The following is a 23,171-nucleotide window of genomic DNA, read 5'->3' as shown; positions in this document are numbered from 1 at the left end:
AGCATAAGAGATAGCTGGGCGTGTCACACTGAGATAAATAAGACGGCCCACTAATCGACGATACATGAAATGATCCGGAAGAACCGCCCCACCAGCTCGCACGAGGTGATGGTCTTGTTCAAGAGGATGAGATACCGGTCTGGCACCAAGCAAACCCGAGTCACAAATGATATCAAGCGTGTACTTCCGTTGACACAATTACATGCCTTCAAAATTACGAGCCACTTCAATGCCTAAGAAGTATTTCAAAATACCAAGATCTTTCATATGAAAGCATGAACTTAAATAGGTCTTGAAACCAGCGATAATCTGTGGAGAACTACCAGTAACAATGAGATCATCAACGTACACAAGAACATGAATCCGTGTATCCGCATCCGCAAAAGTGAAAAGAGAGTAATCCTTCACACATTGTTTAAAACCATAGTCTTTCAAAGCCGTAGAGAGTTTAGCAAACCAACTCCAGGGCGCTTGACGTAGACCATATAGAGACTTATGTAGACGACAAACCTTTGTCTTATCATCAGTTTGAAACCCCGGAGGAAACCGAATATACACTTCTTCGTCTAAGTCCCCATGTAAGAACGCATTATGTACATCCATTTGATGAACCTCCCAATCACGAGAAACATCTACTTCAAGAAAGGAACGAACTGTAATCATCTTGCACATGGGTGCAAAGGTCTCGTTGTAATCCAAACCCTTTGTTTGTTTATTGCCAAGAACGACCAATCAAGCCTTATATCGTTCAAGCGTCCCGTCCGACTGATATTTCAAAGTAAAGACCCATTTACAACCCAAAGCTTTCTTCCCTAAAGGAAGAGTCTTTACAGTTCAAGTGCCCTGATCCTCAAGAGCATCAACTTCCACACGGACCGCATTCCGCCAATTTTCATCAAGAAACGCTTCAGCATATGTTTTTGGAATTACACCGGTAGTTATAGCCACAAGGAAAGCGCGATGATGCTCTGAAAACTGAGAGCAATCAACATAAGAGTCGATGGGATACCAACTGGTGTCCGTGAAATCACCATCAGACTCAACTTGTGCCATGTTAATGACGTAATCATGAAGTTTAGTGGGAACAAACTTTTGTCAACAACCTCTGCCCATGGGAATCACTTCTTCAACATTTTCTGAATCTGGAGACTCGTTAGAAGACTCAGTCGGGGATGGAGAGCACAAAACAGGAGATGGACGCGGAGAAGACTCGAGAACAGTATCCGTATGTGGCGGTACAGCCGCAGAACCTAAAACAGGCAGTGAAACCAAGTCCACACCCTGCGCAACTGGAACAACAGCCGAGGGTAGAGTATGAGAGGAACGAACATTAGGAAGTAAAGAGAAAAACTCATCACAGCAATCAGTATCCTTGTCAGGTCGAGCATTCACAAGATTAGAAGATACCAACGAAGGCTGGTCCGTACTCGTAGAAGGCATGACAGCATATGGAAACTCCGTTTCCATGAAAATGACATCACGTGAAACAGAAATCACACCACTATCAAGATTATAGACCTTCCAACCCTTTTTCCCAAACGGATAACCAAGAAAAATCGACTTATTGCTCCAAGAAGCAAACTTATCACCATCCCTGCGTTGATCATGAACGTAACATAAGCAAGCAAACACCCGAAGGTGATTCATTGGTGGTGGTCGATCATATAGCATCTAAAAGGGAGTCTTCCCATTAAGAACCGCAGTCGGTGTGCGGTTAATCAAGTAGCATGCGGTCAGTGCAGAAAAACTCCAAAATTCCACAGGAAAAGCAGCTTGGAAACGTAAAGCCCGCGCAACGTTTAGTATATGGCGATGCTTGCGCTCGACGCGACCGTTCTGTTGGGGTGTCCCAAGACAAGAAGTCTCATGAATGATTCTTTTTTCACGGAAGAAACCACTAAGAGAAAGAAACTCGGATCCATTATCACTCCGAATTGTCTTAATCTTCTTATCAAATTGTCGCTCAACAAGAGAGACAAAATCACGTAGTGTAGAAGTTGTATGTGATTTTTATGGCAACAAATAAAGCCATACGGCTCGTGAATAATCATCAACTATGGTGAGAAAAAATCTTGACCCCCAAATTGTCGTTGTCAGATAAGGACCCCAAAGATCACAGTGAACTAATTCAAAAACCGTTGATGTCTTATTAATACTCAAAGGAAAAGAATCACGTGTTTACTTAGAGCGTATACAAACGTCACAAGACTTTGAATCAAAACCACAACTACTAGTATTCTTATTAGATAACTTCAACATCTCCATTGCTTTAGATGAGGGATGTCCCAAACGTCGATGCCACCGATTATCAGTTTGCTGGTCCAAGATTTGTGTCATTGCCGCTACCTCCACTCCTCTAAAGAAATAGAATCCGTTCACAAGCTCATCGGCTCCAATCAGCATCTGTGTGATGCGGTCCTGAACAACACAAAGTCTATCAGAGATCTGAAAGATACATCCCCTATCTCTAGTGAGTTGAGAAACTGAAATAAGATGGCACTGAAGACTATCCACAAAAAACACATCCGACAATCTCAGCTTTGAACCCAAACACACAGTCCCTTTTTTAGTTGCCACATTAAAACGACCGTCCGGTAACTTGATATACACCGGGGGCATATCACAAACTTCAACAAGGAAATCAATGCTTCCCATCATGTGATTAGAAGCCCCTGTATCAATAACCCATGATTCGATAAAATACTTACCCGAGAGTCGCTCATGTGTGTCTGGCTGGCGTTCGTTAAACATCTTCTTCAAGGATTCCCATTCGTGATCACTTAAGCCAATAATTCCCGAACGATCAGCCTCCGTGATAACCGAATTAGCAACTGCAGTTGGTCTAGCAAGTACCACCTGGTTGGCATGAGCAGGTTCGACACTCTTAGATGGCATAGGCAGAGCTCCACGTCGTTCAACATGAGAGCCACTCACGCTTCCCGATTGTGTAGTCGGGAGCTTCTAGCCACTCGACCGTGGACGATCACCCCACCACCAAGGATAGCCAATCTTGCAAAAGCAATTGGCAGCAAGATGTCCGGTTCGTCCACAGCTAGTGCAAACCGCAGCTGGATCACGAAGCACACTCTGTTGACGCAAACGAACCACAGTTTGCACTGCAAAACTCGCACCTTCGTTGCGTTCTTCCAGCAACCGGTTCCCTCTCTTAGACTCTTTATCTTGAGTCACAACATGATATGCTTCATCAAGAGAAGGCAATGGATCACGAGATAGGAGAAAAGATTTCACTACACCCATCTAAACCCATAAGAAACTGGTGAAGCTTATCCTCCTCACGCTCCTTTGCAATCTCTTCCACAGTTTTACCTCTCTGAAAATCCGCAAGACTCGTCCACAGTTTGGTAAGCTTCCCATAGTACGCTTCCACAGCTGTACCTTTCTGCTGGCAATTGGCAAGTTATGTTTTGAGTCGCTGAACCCTTTGCCCGTTTTTCATTGAGAAACGCTTTTGTATATGCGTCCACAGATCACAAGCAATTTCATGGTGAGACAGCGAACTGCTCAAATCCGGCGCCACCGTAAGCTTGATCCACGAAACCACCATGGCGTTATTCGCCCACCAGTCCTCAAGGTCATCCGAGTCATCACTAGGTTTGAGAATTGATCCATCCGCAAAACCGAACTTCTTCCTTGCGCGAAGGGCAAGACGTAAATTCAGCACCTATTCATCATAGTTGCTTCCTCGCAATTGTGGCTGCGAGATGATAGATCCGGGGTTATCCCCATATGAGAGATCATAAAGATCAATTCTCCGACGCATAGATTCAGAACGAGTAGACGTCATGGTAGAGGTAGGTTTAGTAGCAGATTCTTCTGTCATCGTAGATAGAGTAGAGAGAGTATATCGATTAGAATAGATCGAGATACTTAGGTCAAAGAAAAATAGAAAAACAGATCAAAGATGTAGAAGAGCCAAAAATCGTAAAGCTTAAAATTTTAGGTATTGCTCTGATACCATGTCAAGAAAACTAGTTTGGGATAAAAGGTTTTCTTGTCTGCATTCATCGGAGGCTAAAGCCCTTATATACATACTGATACAATTAAACCTAAGTAATTACATATATTGCACAACTAGACTTAGACAATAGGAATATTACATATACACACCTATATCTCTCAATAAGTGCAACGACGAAACAAAGACATTGGCAAAAGATAAGCTGACAACGCAAGCATAAGTAAGTCTTGTTTCCTCGAAAAAAGTAATGTATATAAGATTTGATTTTGCGAGTAGACGAGACAGAAAAGGTAAAAACTTATAACCCTATATTCGTCGTATATGCAATTTTTTTCCAAATTCACACATGAAGAGGGAATATCGTGAAGCCATATACGTCATTAGGCAAAGATACGAGAAATTAGGCAAATTCTTTTATTTAAGCAATTTTTTGTTTTCCAAATCCACACTATTAGAAGCCACAAGGAAAAGGGCACTCCAAAACATAAAGCAAAGATACGAGAAATCGAACATAGAAGGAGAATAGCGTGAAGCCATATATATGACCGAAACGTCCCAAGATATTGCATTTTAAGAATTCAGCAACGTCATTTTCATAAGCACAGTATATATACCGCGGCAAAGAATCAGTATATATACCGCGGCAAAGAATCCATATATATGACCGAAACGTCCCAAGTTATGTCCGATCCGATGAATAAATTCACGTAAAAGGCGTAAATATATAAATATAATCATGTTTCCTCATCATATGCACCAATCATAGCACACAGTTAGAATCAATATAATATGAATGAATTCATACTTCAAAAGGTAAAAAACTTTTTTTTTTTGGTTAAAAAAAAAACTATTAATTGATTATACATTTGGTCACACCACCAAATTAAACACCTAGACTCAACGAAGGTTGTACGGACCATGGCTTCTCTTCTTGCTAATGGTTATTTGCGTGGATCCTCAGCTAATACAAGAGTACCCAAATCATATTCGGAGTCTAAGTGGGGTATTAGAAAAAACAACAGCGTGTTGTTCAACCTGCAAACTTTAGTTTAGTATTTGGATTAGAATATGTTCGATGCATATATCTTTATATACATTTTTCAAGTATATTTAGCAAATAAATCCTGAAGTTGCCACCTATTTACAAGACTGCCACTATATTTAATATTTCATATTTAATTTAAAATGTTTAACAACTAAGATTTACCTTTAACGGAAATTTGTACATTAACTTCACATAATTAATTACATTAAATACTAATTTGATAATTAATTAAATAGATATAACATTTCCTAAACTTGAAAAAAAAAATTCTCCCTAATCAAAGTAATAATGCATGATTCCTAGCATATTCTTTAATAAAAATGATTACACAGATTTTTCTCTCTAATTAGTTGCTAATTGAACTATTATTGTCTTGCAGAAGAAAGCACCCTATAAATATTTTACACCTAAACGAGAACTATCATCACCAAATACATAACTTACTGAAAACTATAAAATACACCTTCGAACATTGATTTTGAGCTTAGGGATCAAACGTGACCTTCGCATACTATTTGGTATTTTCTATATTCATGTTGTTATAATTATCATATTTTCTGTTTTTCAATACTAATATCTTGACGTCGTGATGAGAGAATGGCATGAAAGGCGTTGCAGCGGTTGACATATGGGTGGGCTAGCAATTTGACTACGATTATAATTCCAACAGATGTGCTTGGGACCAACAGTGTAGCCACTATATTCAGGTTGTGTGGAGAAACACGGAGAACTTGGTATGTGTAAAAGTGAGATGCAAGAATGGTCAAAAACCTTCATCACTTGCAACTACGATCCTCCCAGTAACTGGGTTGGCGAGTGGCATTACTAAAAAAACTCCATTTAAATGCTTACAAATCATATAGGGAAAAATATCATTAAAATCTCCAAGTCTACATATTCGTTGATTTAAATCCCGAACTCTGCTTTTGGAGGAAAAAAACACTAATTATTTATTGACTTCCAAATAAATCGCAAACACTCGTTGACTTAGCCTTTTGAGGTACAACATTAAGTGGTCAAACAGAAAAATTAAACGGAGTTAATTATCTGTTAACAAGATCCGTTAATAGCAAAATGACGTTGTTTATAACACCCTAAAACCCCCCAAATTGAGAAATCGATTTTCAATTTCTCCAATTCACAAACCCTAATCGATCTAACCCTAGTCGAACATGATATCTTCGATGACGAGAAGATTCCAGATCTCTTTTTGTTATACACCAGAAGAACGGTCGACCAAGATTCTCTTCAGTTCTCGATGTAAAGATCGTTACACCGACTCCACAAACACACTTCAATGGCACTCCACGGTCGAACGAAGCTACCACCGATGTCTTTGAGCTAGAACTCATCTCGTCAACTCGAAGAAGAAGAGAGAAACCGAAGAAGAAAATTGAAATTAAAGAAGAAAAGATAAATTGAGATCTATTAGGGTTTGTGAATTGAGAAAATTGAGAATCGATTTCTTAATTTGGGGGTTTTAGGGTGTTATAAACAGCGTCGTTTTGCTATTAACGGATCTCGTTAACAGGATAATTAACTCCGTTTAATTTTTCCGTTTGACCACTTAATGTTGTGCCTCAAAAGGCTAGGTCAACAAGAGTTTGCGATTTATTTGGAAGTCAACAAATAATTGGTGTTTTTTCCTCCAAAAGCAGAATTTGGGATTTAAATCAACGAAAATATAGAGTTGGGGATTTTAATGACATTTTTCCCAAATCCCTACTATTATTTTGAAACACAGTTTATGGACTAAACCTTCGTTTTGTAAGAAATTACAAGGGTATGCCATTGGAGTTATAAACAAATATTCGAATTTTTTAGAGGGTAACGACGAAATTTCACACCCCCTCTAAACGGATAAACACGCGGATCCTATATGACCCGTTTTAAGATTTTGGATCTTATGCTTAAATCCTGACCGCTCAACAATGTACATCTTAACCGTTAAATTAAAAATTATTTGTTCACTTATAAATATTGGGTCTGCCGGCCCATATTACCTAACGAAACAAAGTTATTGGGTCTGCCGGCCATATTAACAAACGAATCAAAGAAATCTAAGAAATCCCGCATTCTATGTATATTTATCTTGGTCGACATGTAATACCATTAAATCAATTCCATAATTATCTCAACTTATCGTTATTAATATTCCTTATATATCTTACTAATAAAAAATCCCGCATACGTCGTTAATTTAGCGTGCTCGATATATAGTACTTTTAAATATTTTCCAAAAATATCTAAACCGACTACTATTGTTACCATATAAATCCATGATTTTGCTTAAATTCTAACAATATATGGTAACCGATATTCTATCATAATATCGACTATACCTTAACTCTTTTAGTATAGAGATCTTTATTCGTCTTGATATTATCGTCTCATTAAATCAATACCACCTTCCTTATCGGTGTGAATATTCGATACACCATTGTAAAAATTATATATATAAGAACATACTCATTGTAGAAACACCACATATTTTCATACACAACCATTTGCTTAACAAAGGGAAATGTTAGGCTCACCTCTCCCCATTACCCCTCTTAAGTTACTCAGGCCCTATAGAGTAAACTGGCTTATACAAGTTAGGATTTTGCATCTATGGAGGCATTACAATGTCAAAATCGGAGAAGCCATTGAAATGTTTTTAGCAGATGCTGCGGTAGTAATCATTCGTTTCATTATTATCGTTCATATTTAACACTATTATTACCTTATTTTTGAATCATTTTTTTGTTTTTGTAGGGTGATAAGATAGCTGCTACTGTGAAAAGGGATCAAATCAGATCGTATGAAGGGAAACTCAAAGAAGGGAGTTGGATCTTTATTTCGACTTTTAATTTGTCTCCTACTTATGGTGCTGTGAAGCTATCTGAATTGAAATGGAAGATTCTTTTCACTTCGAGAACAGTAGTTAACCCTTCTGATAATATATCTGATGATATGTTTCTTTCATTAGCATCTTATGAAAATGTTCTGGCCGGGAAGCAAAACGAAAGTTTTTTATTTGGTACGTCTATCATATTAGATTTAATATTAATATGTCCTACTTTTTACTTAAAAATTAACCAAAACGTTTTACCTCAGATTTCTTTGGTCAAGTTGTCGACTGTGGTGAAGTTAAAGAAATAACTTCAACTAACAAACCAACTACCAAAATTGATTTTCACCTGAGAAATTCTGAGTAAGTTTTATTGATATAACATTTTGTTTTTTACAATTTATCCATCTACCTGTTCTTACAACTCTTTTTTAAACAGGGATACACGTGTTTTGTGTACTCTTTGGGGTACTTGCTCCCAAATAATAAGTAAAGCTTGCCACGAGTCTACCGATGGTATTGTTTTCTGCTTAATAAGATTTGCTAAAGTCAATTTTTACAACGGTACGTATTTTTCATACCTCCAACTTATTTATAGTCTATTAAATAATTATTATAATATATTTCATTATAATAATGACTATGCTTGGGTCTACATTGCGTGTAAAAAATGCAATAAAAAGACTATCGTAATGCAAGACATTAAGTTGGAAGATGAAAAGCAAAAACCATCACTAAAGTTTTTTTGTGAGTATTGCAAAGAGTACACAGCAAATGTCTCTCCCAAGTAAGTATTTTACTTAAATTTTACACCTAAATTATATATAGTATATAATGTTATATAACACTAACAGTAAATCAACTGATTTTCACATCAAACAATGTTAAGGTTCTGGATTTATCTAAAAGTCAAAGACGATACTGGAGAAATGAAATGTATGGTTTTTGACAGCTTCGCTGCCGATATGGTTGGAATGCAAGCTTCAGAGCTCTTAAACAATAGATACAATTTGGTCATTATTCATGTTTATAGCTGTTTGATGTTTTATTTGGTTTTAGACGAATCTTTAGATATTTTAAAACAATCTACTTTGCTTATATATAAATCAGCTAGAAGATCATGATTCTATTCCTCTCGAAGTTAAAGCTTTACAAGGCCAGACATTCGAGTTCCTTCTTTCTATCGAGTCAAAGCATATTAGGGGGAACTCCACCACTTACAATGTGGCTGCATTGTGCTCTGACGGGAATAAAATTGCTCCCCAGATTGTCTCTTCGGACACATATGTAGATCCTTCTTCAATGTTATCTGGTGGTCAGGTATCAATATTTTTATATAAATTGGATTTCCAATATGGTTATTTGTAGACATTAAATTAATAACTGTAAAATTATACGTAATTAGGGTTCTTTAATGCTTACTGATGGGGGTGAGCATCTGATGTGGATGCTTCAACCTCTTCCACACCATCATCAAAAAGAGGTTCATCAAACGAATTTGAAGGAGATGACCAATCATCTACATCCAAAAAACATTGTTCTATGTTGGTTAATGAAGAAGCTGTTAATGTTGCTGCTGTTTCTAAGGAACTAGACCATTTGTTGAATTAATTTCCTTTGATTTTATTATCTACCTTGATTATTTTGAATTTCGACATTGGTTATGGTTTATGGTATTTTTTATTAAGACATTTGGTATTTTTTATTATCTATCTTGATTATTTTGAATTATTTTCGATATGAAGCTATGTGGTTAATTTCTATATTTCTATATGTTTATGGTTTAGAGTTTGAAAATTTTTAATGAATATTTATCATTTCTATCTTCTATACATTTTATATATGTTATATTGTTAAATATAGAAATTGTAATAATGTAAGTTTTAATCAGTACATAATTTTGTGTATAATTTGAGAAAAACATTCAATGTATACACATCTCTTTTTAATTCATTCTTAGTTGAATAAAAAAGAAAATTCAGTTGATAACTGAATCTTCTCTGTTTTCAAGCAAAAGTTCATGCAAGTCATCTTTAATGACAGTTTTTTCCGTAATACATTGAATATAATCCCGATAATTACGCTTTTATTGAAATATAATATCAAATTAGGTGAATCTCGAAATCTCAATAGGCATCTTTAACCCTATATATAAATTCTTCTTTGCAATACTTGATATTCATCAAACGTGAAAATTATTTTACTTCCTTCCAAAAAGAATATTTTTGTTTCCTTCTTTAACTGATATCATGAATCTCGGCTTTGATCGACTACGTAACATGTATACATGGGATTCTTATGGTCGTATTTGTGTGAAGGTTCTTCGTAAATGGCGAAAGAGAGATGAAGAAGATGATTGTATCGAAATGATTGTTTGTGATATATTTGTAAGTAAAAGTTTTCAGTTTTTTAAAACTACTGTAGTTTTAACACATATGTACATTTGTCTCTGTAATAACCCTTTTGTTCTTCGTTTTCTATATTTATATGAATACAGGGTGATAAAATGTTCATAACCATTCCTAATCACTTGATCCAATATTTATCGGATCAATTTGAAGAAGATGCTTGGAAAATCATAACTACTTTCCAAGTTGTCAACACCAGAAGGGTTATTAGTTTATCCTATATTACTCTTCGCATACTATTGAAGGAAGAAAACGAGAGTTGAATACACTGAAGCAAGGACCACCAATCATTTCATCGACTATGTTTCATGGGATACATTTTTTGATGGTTATCATGCCGACAGTAACAGATGCTTAGGTATTACTATATATTAATAATGATTTGTATAGTTTATTGGTATTCTTTGGTTTAATTTTTAACCTACTAAATTTATCACTTGCAGAGATTATGGGCCGAATAGTCCGTGTGCAGCCTATTAGGTATCTCGACAAAGATACTTCTACTCAGTTTAATGGATGGACAGGGTGATACGTTTTTATCTCATTAATGAAAAGTAATAATTCTCCAAATACACAACTTTTTAAGAAAAATAATATATACATATACTGTTTAAAATTTGATATTTACTGAAATCGTATATTTTGTAGCGACGAAGAGATTCATTGTCTTGCTTACAATGAACATGCTGACTATTTTAGACAAAACTGGGTTCGAAGCTTCACAATTCCTATTATAGGTGTACTGCGTTTCTGGAAGCCAAAGTATTCTGCAAATGGTATTTTTTTTTAATCCATAATGTCAATTTACATGATTGCTTAATAACGAAACATAATAATTTATTCAAATTGTAGGTGAGAAAATCGAACTTGAAAGTGTTCCTGCAATGTCTACTATTCTAATTGATCCACCATATACAGAAGTCTATGATTTTAGAAACAGGTATCTTCTTAATGTTAATAAATGATATATTTTTTTCTTTATAATATACTTATTACTAATAATTGTATTTGATTTTTTTAGAATATCTTTCAACAGAGATCCTGATGATGACAACTATGACTTTTGAGAAGGGCAAGTAAAGAAATCACACTATACAAAAGAAAGCAATCCTCAGTTTTCAAACTTTGGACATAAATTAGATTTTTTTCCCTTCTTTTCTAATTGCCTTATGTTGGTATGTTTGTTTTTTATGTTTCTTTATGGTGAAGTAGCAAACACGCATTTAATTTGTTTAATACATTTTGATTTCTTTATAAAAATAGCACAAAGGTCAAAATGTGTTAAAAAATCAAACAAATCCCATAAATTATTCTTTTTAACCAAATACAAACAAATTGGCACAATCTCAATAACTGATTTGATATTGTTCTTTTGGTATATTTTATTTTGCATCTTAAATACAATTTACATAAAAAAAGAGGAAACGACTACTTTGCTTATATCGGTTGTTAAGATTTATTATATTTCGAAATTTTGTTCTTAATTGTAAACAACTACTTTGCTTATTTGTATGTTAATATTTACTTATACCACGAGAATATTTCAGAGAATATTATTTCTACCAAAAAGATCAATTGTGGTTTATTATTATTTATTATTACACAAACCCTAGATGTCTAACTTATATAAACCCTAACAGAAACAAGGAACAAAAGCATCACTGGCATATTGATTTACTTACCCAAAGAATGAAAGACATTCAAGATCCACTGCTTCTAGGTTGGTTTGATCTAAACCACAACTCATCTTTAGCAAGAGAACTCACGTTTGAGGATATACCTAAGTATTTTACTTGGAATTCCGAACAAATGTGTTGGATCAAAAGAATGAGGGCAGTATCGAATACTAGGACATCTTATATTCCAAGTAAGTTTCATGGTCATGTTCATTTGCAACTTCTTTTCCGTTTTCTGAAAGGGCCAAGATGTGATGAAGATTTGAGGACGTTTGATGGTGTGGTCTATGACTCTTACAAGGATGCATGTTTGGCTAGAGGATTACTAGAAGAATGATATCTTACTATTTTGAAGATTTTATATAATATTCCTTTCATTTTCTTAGATTTTTTTTATGATTCAGCTTTCAGTATTTTAATTTATCTATCATGATTTCTATATTAATAAAATAAATTTTCTTCCTATTTTCATTTTATGAAAACTCTAATTGCCTTCCTATTTTCATTTTATGGTTAATATACATTGTCTTCCTATTTTCATTTTATGGTTAATATACTATTGTATATGTTAATGTATAGAGGTAATACGATTACAAAACTGACGTTTACTTACATCACAATATATCCCTAATAAATAAAAAAAGAAAAAAACTTGAATCTCACCAAAATAGAAGAAAAGTATAATAGTTAGGCAAGATAATATCCCAACGTCGAAAATGGAAGAAAAATAAAACTAAACCATTGATTTAGATCATCGAAAGAACTACCAAATGGTTCTCAAATACACACAATTCAATGCTTAAAATTACTAAATATACTTCTTAAAAATATATATCAGGTATTTCTTCTGGGATGTCTTAAGAATACCTTATCTTAGTTTTTTAAAGTGATGATAGATTTTATATTTATATCATAATCAATGTCCATATACCTTATTTTATATAAGAGAATATACCAATGTCATTTATGGAAGAAAAAAATTAAACATAACAAATACCAAAATGGTTATCAAATCCACACTATTAAATACATAAAATTAACAAAGAAACTTAATTGTTTTACCACCTTAATTTCATTGTTAAATTATATATATTTTCCTTCCCTGGTATACAGAGATTTATGATTTGATTGCGATCATAATCAGATCTTCAGAAAATCAATCTTTTTAAATTTGCTTGCCAAAATTAATATATCATATATATCATAACTTATGAATATAATTTAAAAAAGTTAAAATAAAATTTAAGAGTCGCAACTTTTTATAAAATGAAGTGAAAGGTCTCTTCATATCTTTATAAAGATACTATTAACACCTTTCAGTTTCCCATCACCACAAAAAAAAAAAAAAAAAAAATCCTTCTCAAAAATTCTCTTAGAACAAAGAATTAACGAGCAGAGATTCCCATGGCAACAACACGAATTTCTGATTTGCATCCGGGAAGGACAGATTGGAGGATTACCGCAAAGGTCTTGAGCACTTGGTTTGTCCATGACTTCTTCTCGAAAAGGGTGATGCTTTTGGTCGATGAAAAGGTAAAAAATAGAACTTTTTGGGTGTATGTTTATATACAGTGTATAGCAAATTACTCACACATGAACTGATTTTATAATATCGCTCATATAAATTTTTATTGTACATGCAAGGGTAACACCATTGAAGCAACTATCATTCACACTCCACTGATGAAAAAAACCCCTCAGTATATCTACGACGGAGAATGGTATTCGATATCCAATTTTATGGTCATCAAACCAACACTCAAGGATCGAAACACAACAAATCCTTACCAGATTAAAACTTGGAATGATACAGAAATGATCATTCTCGGCGATGTGAGTCCCTCTCACTTCTTTCGTTTCAAAGACTTTGACGACATGAAAAACGGAAGATCTATTGATGGCTCATCTTTTGGTTAGTCTTTGAACTTAAAAATAGTTTGGCTTGAATCGTTGTATTTTTATCAAAATTCATTTTAATGTTTATTCCGTTTTAGATGTCTTTGGCTGTATTGTTGCTGTTAAGCAAAGAAGAATTCATGGATCTATCAGTGCCGAAGATGGGATAGCCGACGACTATGATGAAGTAGTCTTCACTCTCTTGAATGGCAGGTAATAAAATTATTAAATTTGTTGTTCTTATTCTCTATTGTTAATATATTAGGATAAAGTTAAATCAGGTAAATAATAATGTACTGCAACTACAAATATAGGAATGAAACTTTCAAGTGTTGTGCTAAGAGGGATTATGCTTCAAATTTCATGCATCAATGGAGACAAAACGGATATCATCTAACATACAAAACCCATCCAGTGTTTTGTGTTTTGCGATTCTGGAAACTTGGTGTTAGTGAAGGTATGTCTATTTCCTTAGTATGTTTAATAATAAAAATTTAAATTGAATCCATTGATCTTTTCGTTTTGTAGGTGCACCATGCATTGTCAATTGTAGTGGCTCCTCAAGACTATTCCTTCAACCAAATATTGAGGGTCTGGAAAATCACAAAGCCAAGTAAGAATTATATTTTTAAAATTAGTTTTTTATTTAATAAAAATATCTTACAGTTATTTTTCCTGCAGTTCTGAATTTGCTGCACGTCATTATTTAACATATGTAATGGCAAATGAAGAGGAGGTTTGAAGAACATGTGCTAATATGGGATCAAGGATCGAAATCTTTATCTATGTTTTGGTTTATGCATCTATCTTTTTGAACTCTAGACCTTAAATTTACTTTTGTATTTGTTAAACAATCTCTCGCTTATTATGTGGTGTGGTACTATGTTTTTAATTTTCTTAAATTAAGGATATCTTTAAGTCGTAATTCTTATAATATCGTTAATTACTTTTGATGATGGAGATTAATTATCGGGCTAATTGATTAAATTAGTATTTATTTTATCCGTTTAAAATAGTTTTTGTTAAATTAGTATTTCTTTAGTGTAAATATATAAATTTAGTACACATATGGATTTATGTTATGTTTCTAAGATAACATATATCATTGTTTACGGCTAAAGACCTATGTAGACCTATGTAGACATATATCATTGTTTTCTTGATATAACATATAAGGTTGTTAGTTGAAATTATCAAAACAAAAACGAAAAATAAATGAATATTTATTATTTAAACCAATGCATGGATGTCTAAAAGTCTAATTTTTTAAAATTGACACATTTCCAAATAAAGAAGAGTTGATTCTCTAAATCTTTACCATTCCAATAAGAAAAGTCAGAACCAAAAGGTATGACTGCTCCCATCAAGCATTTAAATCTTATATTTATCACATTTTTATTATATTCATATCTTCACCACTTATCTTTCACCTTCTTCCTTCTATGCAAGTAATAGAACAAAGAAAATTATAAACATGGTTGCATTCATAGAGGAATTGGATCCGACAAAGAAGAGATTGAGTATTTCAGTGAAAAAACTCCGGTTGTGGACACCCCATATAATATTCAGACAAACATATTAAGTATTATAATGAGACATCAGATGATGAGGATTATGAGGGGACAGAAGAAGAAGATGTTTATTCTTCTTAGTAGTTTTAGTGGCCAAAAATACTATCTGCACTTTAATTCCCTAATCTTGCATTTCCATATTATTAGTATCTTCAATAAGTTGTTGTAATCTTCAGCCTTTAATTTCGGAGAATAATGTACTTTATCATCGTTACTATTATTTCCTTTATATTAATAATTAGAAAATATTTCAATAAAATCCTCAAGAATATTTTAGAATATTTACTGTTGCGTATTCTCATCCTTAATTTATAAGTTTGCCTATTTTTTGAGAATGTATTTTAAGACATTCCTTCCAAAAATAATTTAATCAGAGTATATAAGATTTTTTAAACTGATATCACATAAGAAGCTATTTATTAAAATCATTAACTAAGTTTTTCTATCTTTTGTATTTGTTGTTGACGATGAAGAAGAGAAAAGATGTCGACGAAAATCAAGATCAAGGCAAACCAGGAGAACCAAAAATCCGTAAACTCTATAATGGGAATCAAGTACAAAGTCCAGTTATTGTTTCAAATACGCCACAATCTTCAGTCAATATTAATTCTGTTTTCGGTAGAGTTCTTAATGATATTTCTAATCGGCCATCTTCTCATCAACTTTTGTCTCCAAATACAAGTAACACTATTTCTGGTATTTTACACTTTTATTTTATATACTTTTTCTTTTATTTTAAATATAATTATATTAACTTCCGGAGACTAATAACTTGAGCTTTTCAAATTTTGTCAACTAGGTGTTGAGAATAGAACACCTTCTTCTACCTTTGGAACCCAAAGCATATTGTTCAGGGAAAACCAGTCCCATATTTTTAATGGTAATTTGGTTAATTTGTAAAAAATGTTTATTATTAGTCAGAATCATAAGTATGGTGATATTATTAGTCATGTTATTTGATAACAAGACCTAATTTTATAACTCCTTATATCAGGAAACAAGCCCACTCTCCAAAAAAGTCCAGCAACCCAAACTTTGAAACCCACTATTAGTCACTCATATAATGAAAGAGCTACAAGTTCAACAAAAAGGAAAGGAGCAACATCGGCTCTATCAGGTAAATTAAGTTAACATATATCTCTAATTACTTTAATTATCTAAAATTATATCAAAATGTTATATTAACTTAATACTTATAGACCAAGTGCAGCAGAAGTACTCGAGTAATCATGGAAAGAATACAATATTCAATCCTACACCTACAAATTGTACTAGTATAACAGAAACAAACATCAGACACTCCACTCAAGATGACTTCAGTACAGATAGCACTATAACTAGAGGTATGTTTATTTTAAGACATTAACTTATACTTTTAAATGTTTGGCATTTTATCTTATATATATTTAGTACGTTTTTAAAATTTTTTAATTTAATTTCGCAATAATACACAGAGAGATTGTCCACTCAAGCATCAAAAAACAACTTTTACAGAAGAAAGGTTTATGAAGTCTCCAAAATGACAAATTTAGATGAAGAAGAAGAGGAACAATATGAGCAGCTGGACTCAGATAGCGGTATAATATAATTTTTTATTAAATAACTATGATACTTATTATGCATTTATTAATGAAAAATATCCCCTTCTATTATTTTGTAGATATTGAAGAAGAATATGATGATCAAGTGTTTTACTGTAGTAGTCAAGGAGAAGACACTTCATCATCATCTGAATATGCTTCTGATGATGAAAATGTTGTCGATCAATTTACACCACCAGTGTCATCTTTTAATGCAGCTAAAGAACGTTACGATATGCTCACCATGTTTGAGTCAACGTTTAAAAAAGTATTTGGAACCCAGTCTTTAAGTACAAAGAATACAGTTAATTACTGGGCAGGTAATTTTTTTGAACTTATATTTTTAATGTCGTTTGTAAACAGAAATATTTGTTAATGAGGAAACATTACTTATGGGCAGGATATGTAGATGATGGTGATCCTACATATAGTTGTACTCATTGTGGTGCAATATTTTGGTATGGAGAGAGGATTAACAGACAAAGGAAGACTAATAACCCAATCTATAGTGGATGTTGTATGCATGGACAAATTGTTCTACCTATGCTAAAAGAGTCCCCGGAGATGTTATGGAATCTACTAACAAATGAAGATGATTTGTCACGTCACTTTCAAGAGAACACAAGACTTTACAACATGCTTTTCTCATTTACATCTTTGGGTGGCAAGGTAGACCGGTCTGTTAAAAAAGGACGTGGTCCATCAATGTTTGCTTTGCAAGGGGAAAACTATCATTTGATGGGATCTTTAAAACCAAAGCCTGGTGATTATGCAAAGTTTCAGCAACTTTATATTGTTGACACTCAAAATGAAGTCCAAAACAGAGTTAATGTTATGAGGTAATAAAAAGAGTTTATTTTTTTAATATTGGATTATCAATATATTATCTATTAGGAGATTTACTAATGTCTACTTTTAAACAATTTCAGCAAAGTAGATCGTGTAACTAATAAGGATGGGAAGAAAAAATTCAGACCAGACCTTGTGGAAAGCTTCATTAAATTGCTTGACGACGTTAATCCTCATGTACAAGCTTTTAGAATGGCTAGAGACAGGTTTGATATGGAAAAAGAAGAAGCAAACTTCCATATGAGGATTATCTCAAGTCGCAAGACTGATGGCAGAGAATACAACATCCCTACGGCCTTTGAAGTAGCTGCATTGATTCCCGGAGATATTGATGCGAATATGGATAGACGAGATATTGTTCTTCAAAAAATATCTGGAAAATTACTAAGAATTCATGAATGTCATGTCGCATATCTAGCTCTACAGTATCCTTTGCTGTTTCCCAGAGGAGAAGATGGCTACAGACTTGGTATTAAGAAGACAAAGATAACAAGAGGCAGGAAATCAAATAAACAGAATACTAAGGAATCAAATAGAAAGAGACAGAAGGATGTAAGTATGAGACAGTGGTTTGCGTATAGGCTTCAAGAAAGGAAACATGAGAAGCACACCCTTCTAAGATCAAAGCGATTACTACAGCAGTTTATTGTTGATGCTTATACGATGATAGAAACTAATAGGCTCAGGTATTTAAAAAAAAACCAAAAGAAACTTCGAAGGACATACAAGGAAGATTTAAGGAAAGCAGCAGAAGCTGGAGACGACAATCTAAGCAATCAAGGAGATTCTTTCACGCTACCTGCTTCTTTCATTGGCGGACCAAGGTATATGAGGCAGAGCTACCTTGATGCAATGGCTACATGTAAGAAGTTTGGGTTTCCAGATCTCTTTATTACATTCACATGCAATCCTAAATGGCCTGAAATTGTAAGATTTGTCAATAAGAGGAAGCTAAAGGCTGAAGACAGGCCAGACATCATTTGCAAAATATTCAAGCTCAAGCTTGAGAATCTAATGGATGACATCACAAGAAAACATATTTTTGGGAAAACAGTTTCAGGTAAAGATTTATTTACCTTCTTTATTTTACATTAATAAGACTATTTTTCTTTCATTTATAACATTACATATATATATTTATATATAAAAAAATTATATTATTGTGCAGCTATGTACACAGTAGAGTTTCAAAAGAGGGGTCTTCCGCATGCTCATATTATCATATGGATGGATCCGAGATACAAGTTCCCTACTGCAGACGAAATTGACAAGTTGATTTCTGCTGAAATTCCAGACAAGGAAAAAGATCCAGAACTCTACAATATAATATCAGAATGTATGATTCATGGTCCATGTGGTAGTGCTAACCCATCATCGCCTTGCATGGAAGAAGGTAGCTGTTCCAAATTTTATCCAAAACAGAATGTCAAAACCACCAGCATTGATAAGGAAGGTTACCCGGTTTATAGAAGAAGAAAGGATGGGCGTTTTATCGAGAAGAATAGCTTCAAATGTGATAACCGTTATGTTGTCCCTTACAATCGGACTTTGTCACTTAAATATCATGCTCATATTAATGTGGAGTGGTGCAACCAAACAGGTTCAGTGAAGTACTTATTTAAGTATGTTCACAAAGGTAATGATCGAGTTGGTGTCGTAGTTGAACCTAATATAAAAAAAGTTAATGAAGAAGGTCACAAGAATCTGCAAAATGAAAATACTCCATCATCAAAAAACGAAATTCAAGATTATTTTGATGGAAGGTAAATATATTGTTGTTTAATATTTAAATTTCTGTTTATATTATTCATTCTAAATCATCTTTTTAAACCTTTTTCCAGATATGTATCTGCATGTGAAGCTATGTGGAGGATTTTAGCTTACCAAATACATTATAGGCAAACCGCTGTTGTGCCACTCAGTTTCCATGAGGAAGGCAAACAAACTATTTATTACAGAGAAGGTGAGTCTGCACAGAATGTCATGGATCGTGACTCTCTTGATGAATCTCAGTTTCTTGCTTTATTTGAACTTAATAAGCGTGATGAAGAAGCAAGAAAGTTATTATACGAAGAAATACCAAGCAAGTTTATTTGGGATGGAAAGGAGAAGTGTTTTTTTAGGAGAAAAACAAAAGCATTTGCAATAGGTAGAATTAACTACGTGCCTCCGACCATAGATGATGCATATCATTTGAGGATACTCCTTAATTCCATCAGAGGTCCTACCAGTTTTGATCACATTAAAACTGTTAATGGTGTCGTACACAAAACGTATCGTGAAGCATGTTACAGTCTTGGGTTGTTAGATGATGACAAAGAATATATTGAAGGTATCAAAGAAGCAAATTTCATGTGTTCTCCAAAGTTCGTTCGTAAAATGTTTGTCAGGATGCTTCTTGCAGCCGTTTTAAGTACTCCTCATATTGTATGGGAAGAAACTTGGGAAATGTTATCTGAGGACATTTTAAGGCGCAAAAGAAAAGAATTAAAGCGACCAGGTACATTACTTAACTATCTTATATAGATACATTTTTTTTTAATTAGTTAAATGTAGTATATAAATTTACAAATCTCATTTTGCAGAGCTTCAATTGACTGATGAAGAAAGGAAAATATTTTGTCTACAAGAGATAAACAAACAGTTGAAAAGGAATGGTTCTTCGCTAGAGTCTTTCAAAACTCTGCCTCAGCTACAGAATGATAATATTCCGGTTTTAAACCAGTTAATAGCTGATGAACGGAGATTCATCAATCAAACTGATTTAAAGAAGAATCATCTGGAGTGGTTAAATATGCTTACGGAAGAGCAGAAGAAGATATATGATGAGATCATAAACTCTGTTTTCAAAGATAAAGGTGGAGTATTTTTCTTATATGGTTTTGGTGGAACTGGTAAAACATTCCTTTGGAAAGTTCTATCTGCAGCTGTAAGAATAAGGGGAGAAATAGTTTTGAATACCGCATCTAGCGGTATAGCCTCTCTTTTGTTAGAAGGTGGCAGAACAGCTCATTCAAGGTTTGCCATACCTCTTGAAGTTCATGAAACGTCGATGTGCAGAATGTCAAGGTCTTCTGATTTAGGTGAATTAGTCCAAGAAGCGAAGTTGATCATTTGGGACGAAGCTCCTATGATGAGTAAATACTGCTTTGAGACTTTGGATAGAAGTTTGAAAGATATAATGCGTGATCCAGAAGATAAACCTTTTGGTGGTAAGGTCATTATTTTTGGTGGTGATTTCCGTCAGATCCTTCCTGTTATTGTTTGTGTTGGTCGAGAGCAAATAGTTAACTCATCGCTCAACTCTTCTTACCTTTGGAATAATTGTAAAGTTTTAAGGCTAACAAGAAATATGAGGTTGCTGCAAAACATAACTCCGAATCAAGCCACAGAGATTGAAGAGTTCTCGAAATGGATTCTTGACGTTGGAGAAGGAAGACTTAATGAGCCAAATGATGGAGTTGTTGATATTGACATCCCAGAAGAATTGCTGGTCACAGAAGTAAACTCTCCAATTGAATCTATCATTAATGCAGTATATGGTAATTCGTTACATACTGCAAAGGATGCAAGCTATTTTCAAAGCAGAGCTATTTTATGTCCAACAAATGATGATGTCAACACTATAAATGACCACATGATATCTATATTACAAGGTTAGTTAAAGTTTTCTGCTAATATTCTCTATATACTATATAGTAGAGCTATTTTCTCCAAGTTTTTAATTAAAATTATTCATAGTTTTGTTTTAATCCTTTATTGTTTAACAGGTGAGGAAAGAGTTTACTTAAGTTCAGATAGTATTGATCCGCAAGATACAAGGAATAAAGACAATCCTGCATATAGTCCTGATTTCCTAAACTCAGTTAGGATTTCCGGAGTACCAAACCATGCTCTTCGTTTGAAAATTGGTTGTCCAGTAATGTTGCTACGCAATATTGATCCTCATGGAGGCTTAATGAATGGAACAAGACTACAGATTACACAAATGGCTGATCATGTTATACAAGCAAGAATAATCACTGGTACGAGAGTTGGTAAAATTGTTCTTTTACCAAGAATGGTATTAATACCATCAGATACCCGTTTGCCTTTCAAAATGAGACGTAGACAATTTCCTATAAACGTTGCTTTCGCAATGACTATCAATAAAAGTCAAGGTCAGTCTCTCTCAAATGTTGGTTTATACTTGCCTAGACCTGTTTTCTCTCATGGCCAGCTATATGTAGCTATGTCCCGTGTAAGCAGTAAATCAGGATTGAAAATCCTCATTACTGACCCAAAAGGAAAACCTCAAAAGAAAACAAGGAATGTCGTCTTCAAAGAGGTTTTCCAAAACATTTGATCCTGATTCATGCATATCTTCGTAAGTTTCTGTTTTTACTTTGTGTTTATCATTTCAAAATGTATAACTTTGTTTGTCGTTTACAATTTTTGATCATATTATTTTTTTTTTGCAGGTTTTCTTTTTCATTTTTACCCACCAAATAAATTTGAGAAAACTTATTATTTATCTACTCCACTAAATTCGTTTTATCTGATATAGACATATTGAATTTCGTTTATTTAATTTATTTCACATCTTTATTAAATTCCAATTTCTACTACGTTATTAATTACAATTATAAGATAATTATTATAATATATATTTGTAATATTAGAGAACCTGAATAATTTAGTAAAGTCATTAATTATGTTATAAATATTTACAAAACCTACTTTCAAAAAAATTTTATGTTGAAGTAACTAACTCCATATATACACATTTATAGAAACAAAAGAATAAGACTACACCTAATACTAAGAATTACAGTACCCAAGGGTCAAGAGTCTCCTGAGGAGAGGACAGAAGCCAGAGGTGTAATAATAAAAGAATGAAAGGTAGACTGTGTCAGAATATATATCGTGCTCACTGCAGTCAAATGTAATAAATAAGTACATACTAATTGAAGAATGATTGAAAACGGCGAAATAATCTGAAAAAAATCAGACAGTATTATAAATTTCAAGTTATAATAAACATTTTGGCCCGTGATGTAGCACGGGTTACTACCTATCATATATGTATTGTTCAGTTATATGAATCATGTATCGTGGAACTAATAATAAAGATTGGTTTGTCAAGTCCGATCTTCTTTATACCACATATGTGTAGTATATACGTGGATTTTTGTAAGGGAATAAAAAATGCAATTAGAAAATTATATACGGAAAAATCTTTTAACATATCTTTCTAATCAAATATTGATAAAATTATCTCATTTTATCTTAACTAATAACAATAATGTGTATATAATTTTGTAAAAATTATATTATTCTACATATGTAAAAGAA

The 23,171-nt window shown here is 33.5% G+C and overlaps 1 protein-coding gene and 1 pseudogene across 1 annotated transcript; one reads left to right on the top strand and one right to left on the bottom strand.

Annotated features, from left to right (window-relative positions):
* Positions 1-2,383: 2,383 nt before the first annotated feature.
* LOC147926895 (uncharacterized) lies at positions 2,384-3,652 on the bottom strand (annotated as a pseudogene).
* A 16,776-nt stretch (positions 3,653-20,428) lies between these two features.
* LOC147926894 (uncharacterized) lies at positions 20,429-22,203 on the top strand. The gene is made up of 2 exons (XM_087487646.1): positions 20,429-21,493; positions 21,608-22,203. The coding sequence occupies exons 1-2, from the start codon at positions 20,632-20,634 to the stop codon at positions 22,180-22,182; spliced, it is 1,437 nt and encodes a 478-aa protein (XP_087343772.1). The 5' UTR covers positions 20,429-20,631; the 3' UTR covers positions 22,183-22,203.
* Positions 22,204-23,171: the final 968 nt, after the last annotated feature.

This window comes from Camelina sativa, chromosome 15, assembly GCF_030686135.1.
Source record: "Camelina sativa cultivar CO46 ecotype springtype chromosome 15, ASM3068613v1".
Lineage (NCBI taxonomy): Eukaryota > Viridiplantae > Streptophyta > Magnoliopsida > Brassicales > Brassicaceae > Camelina > Camelina sativa.
Note: the sequence above shows the minus strand (reverse complement) of the source record. Positions and strands in the feature narration are given on the sequence as shown.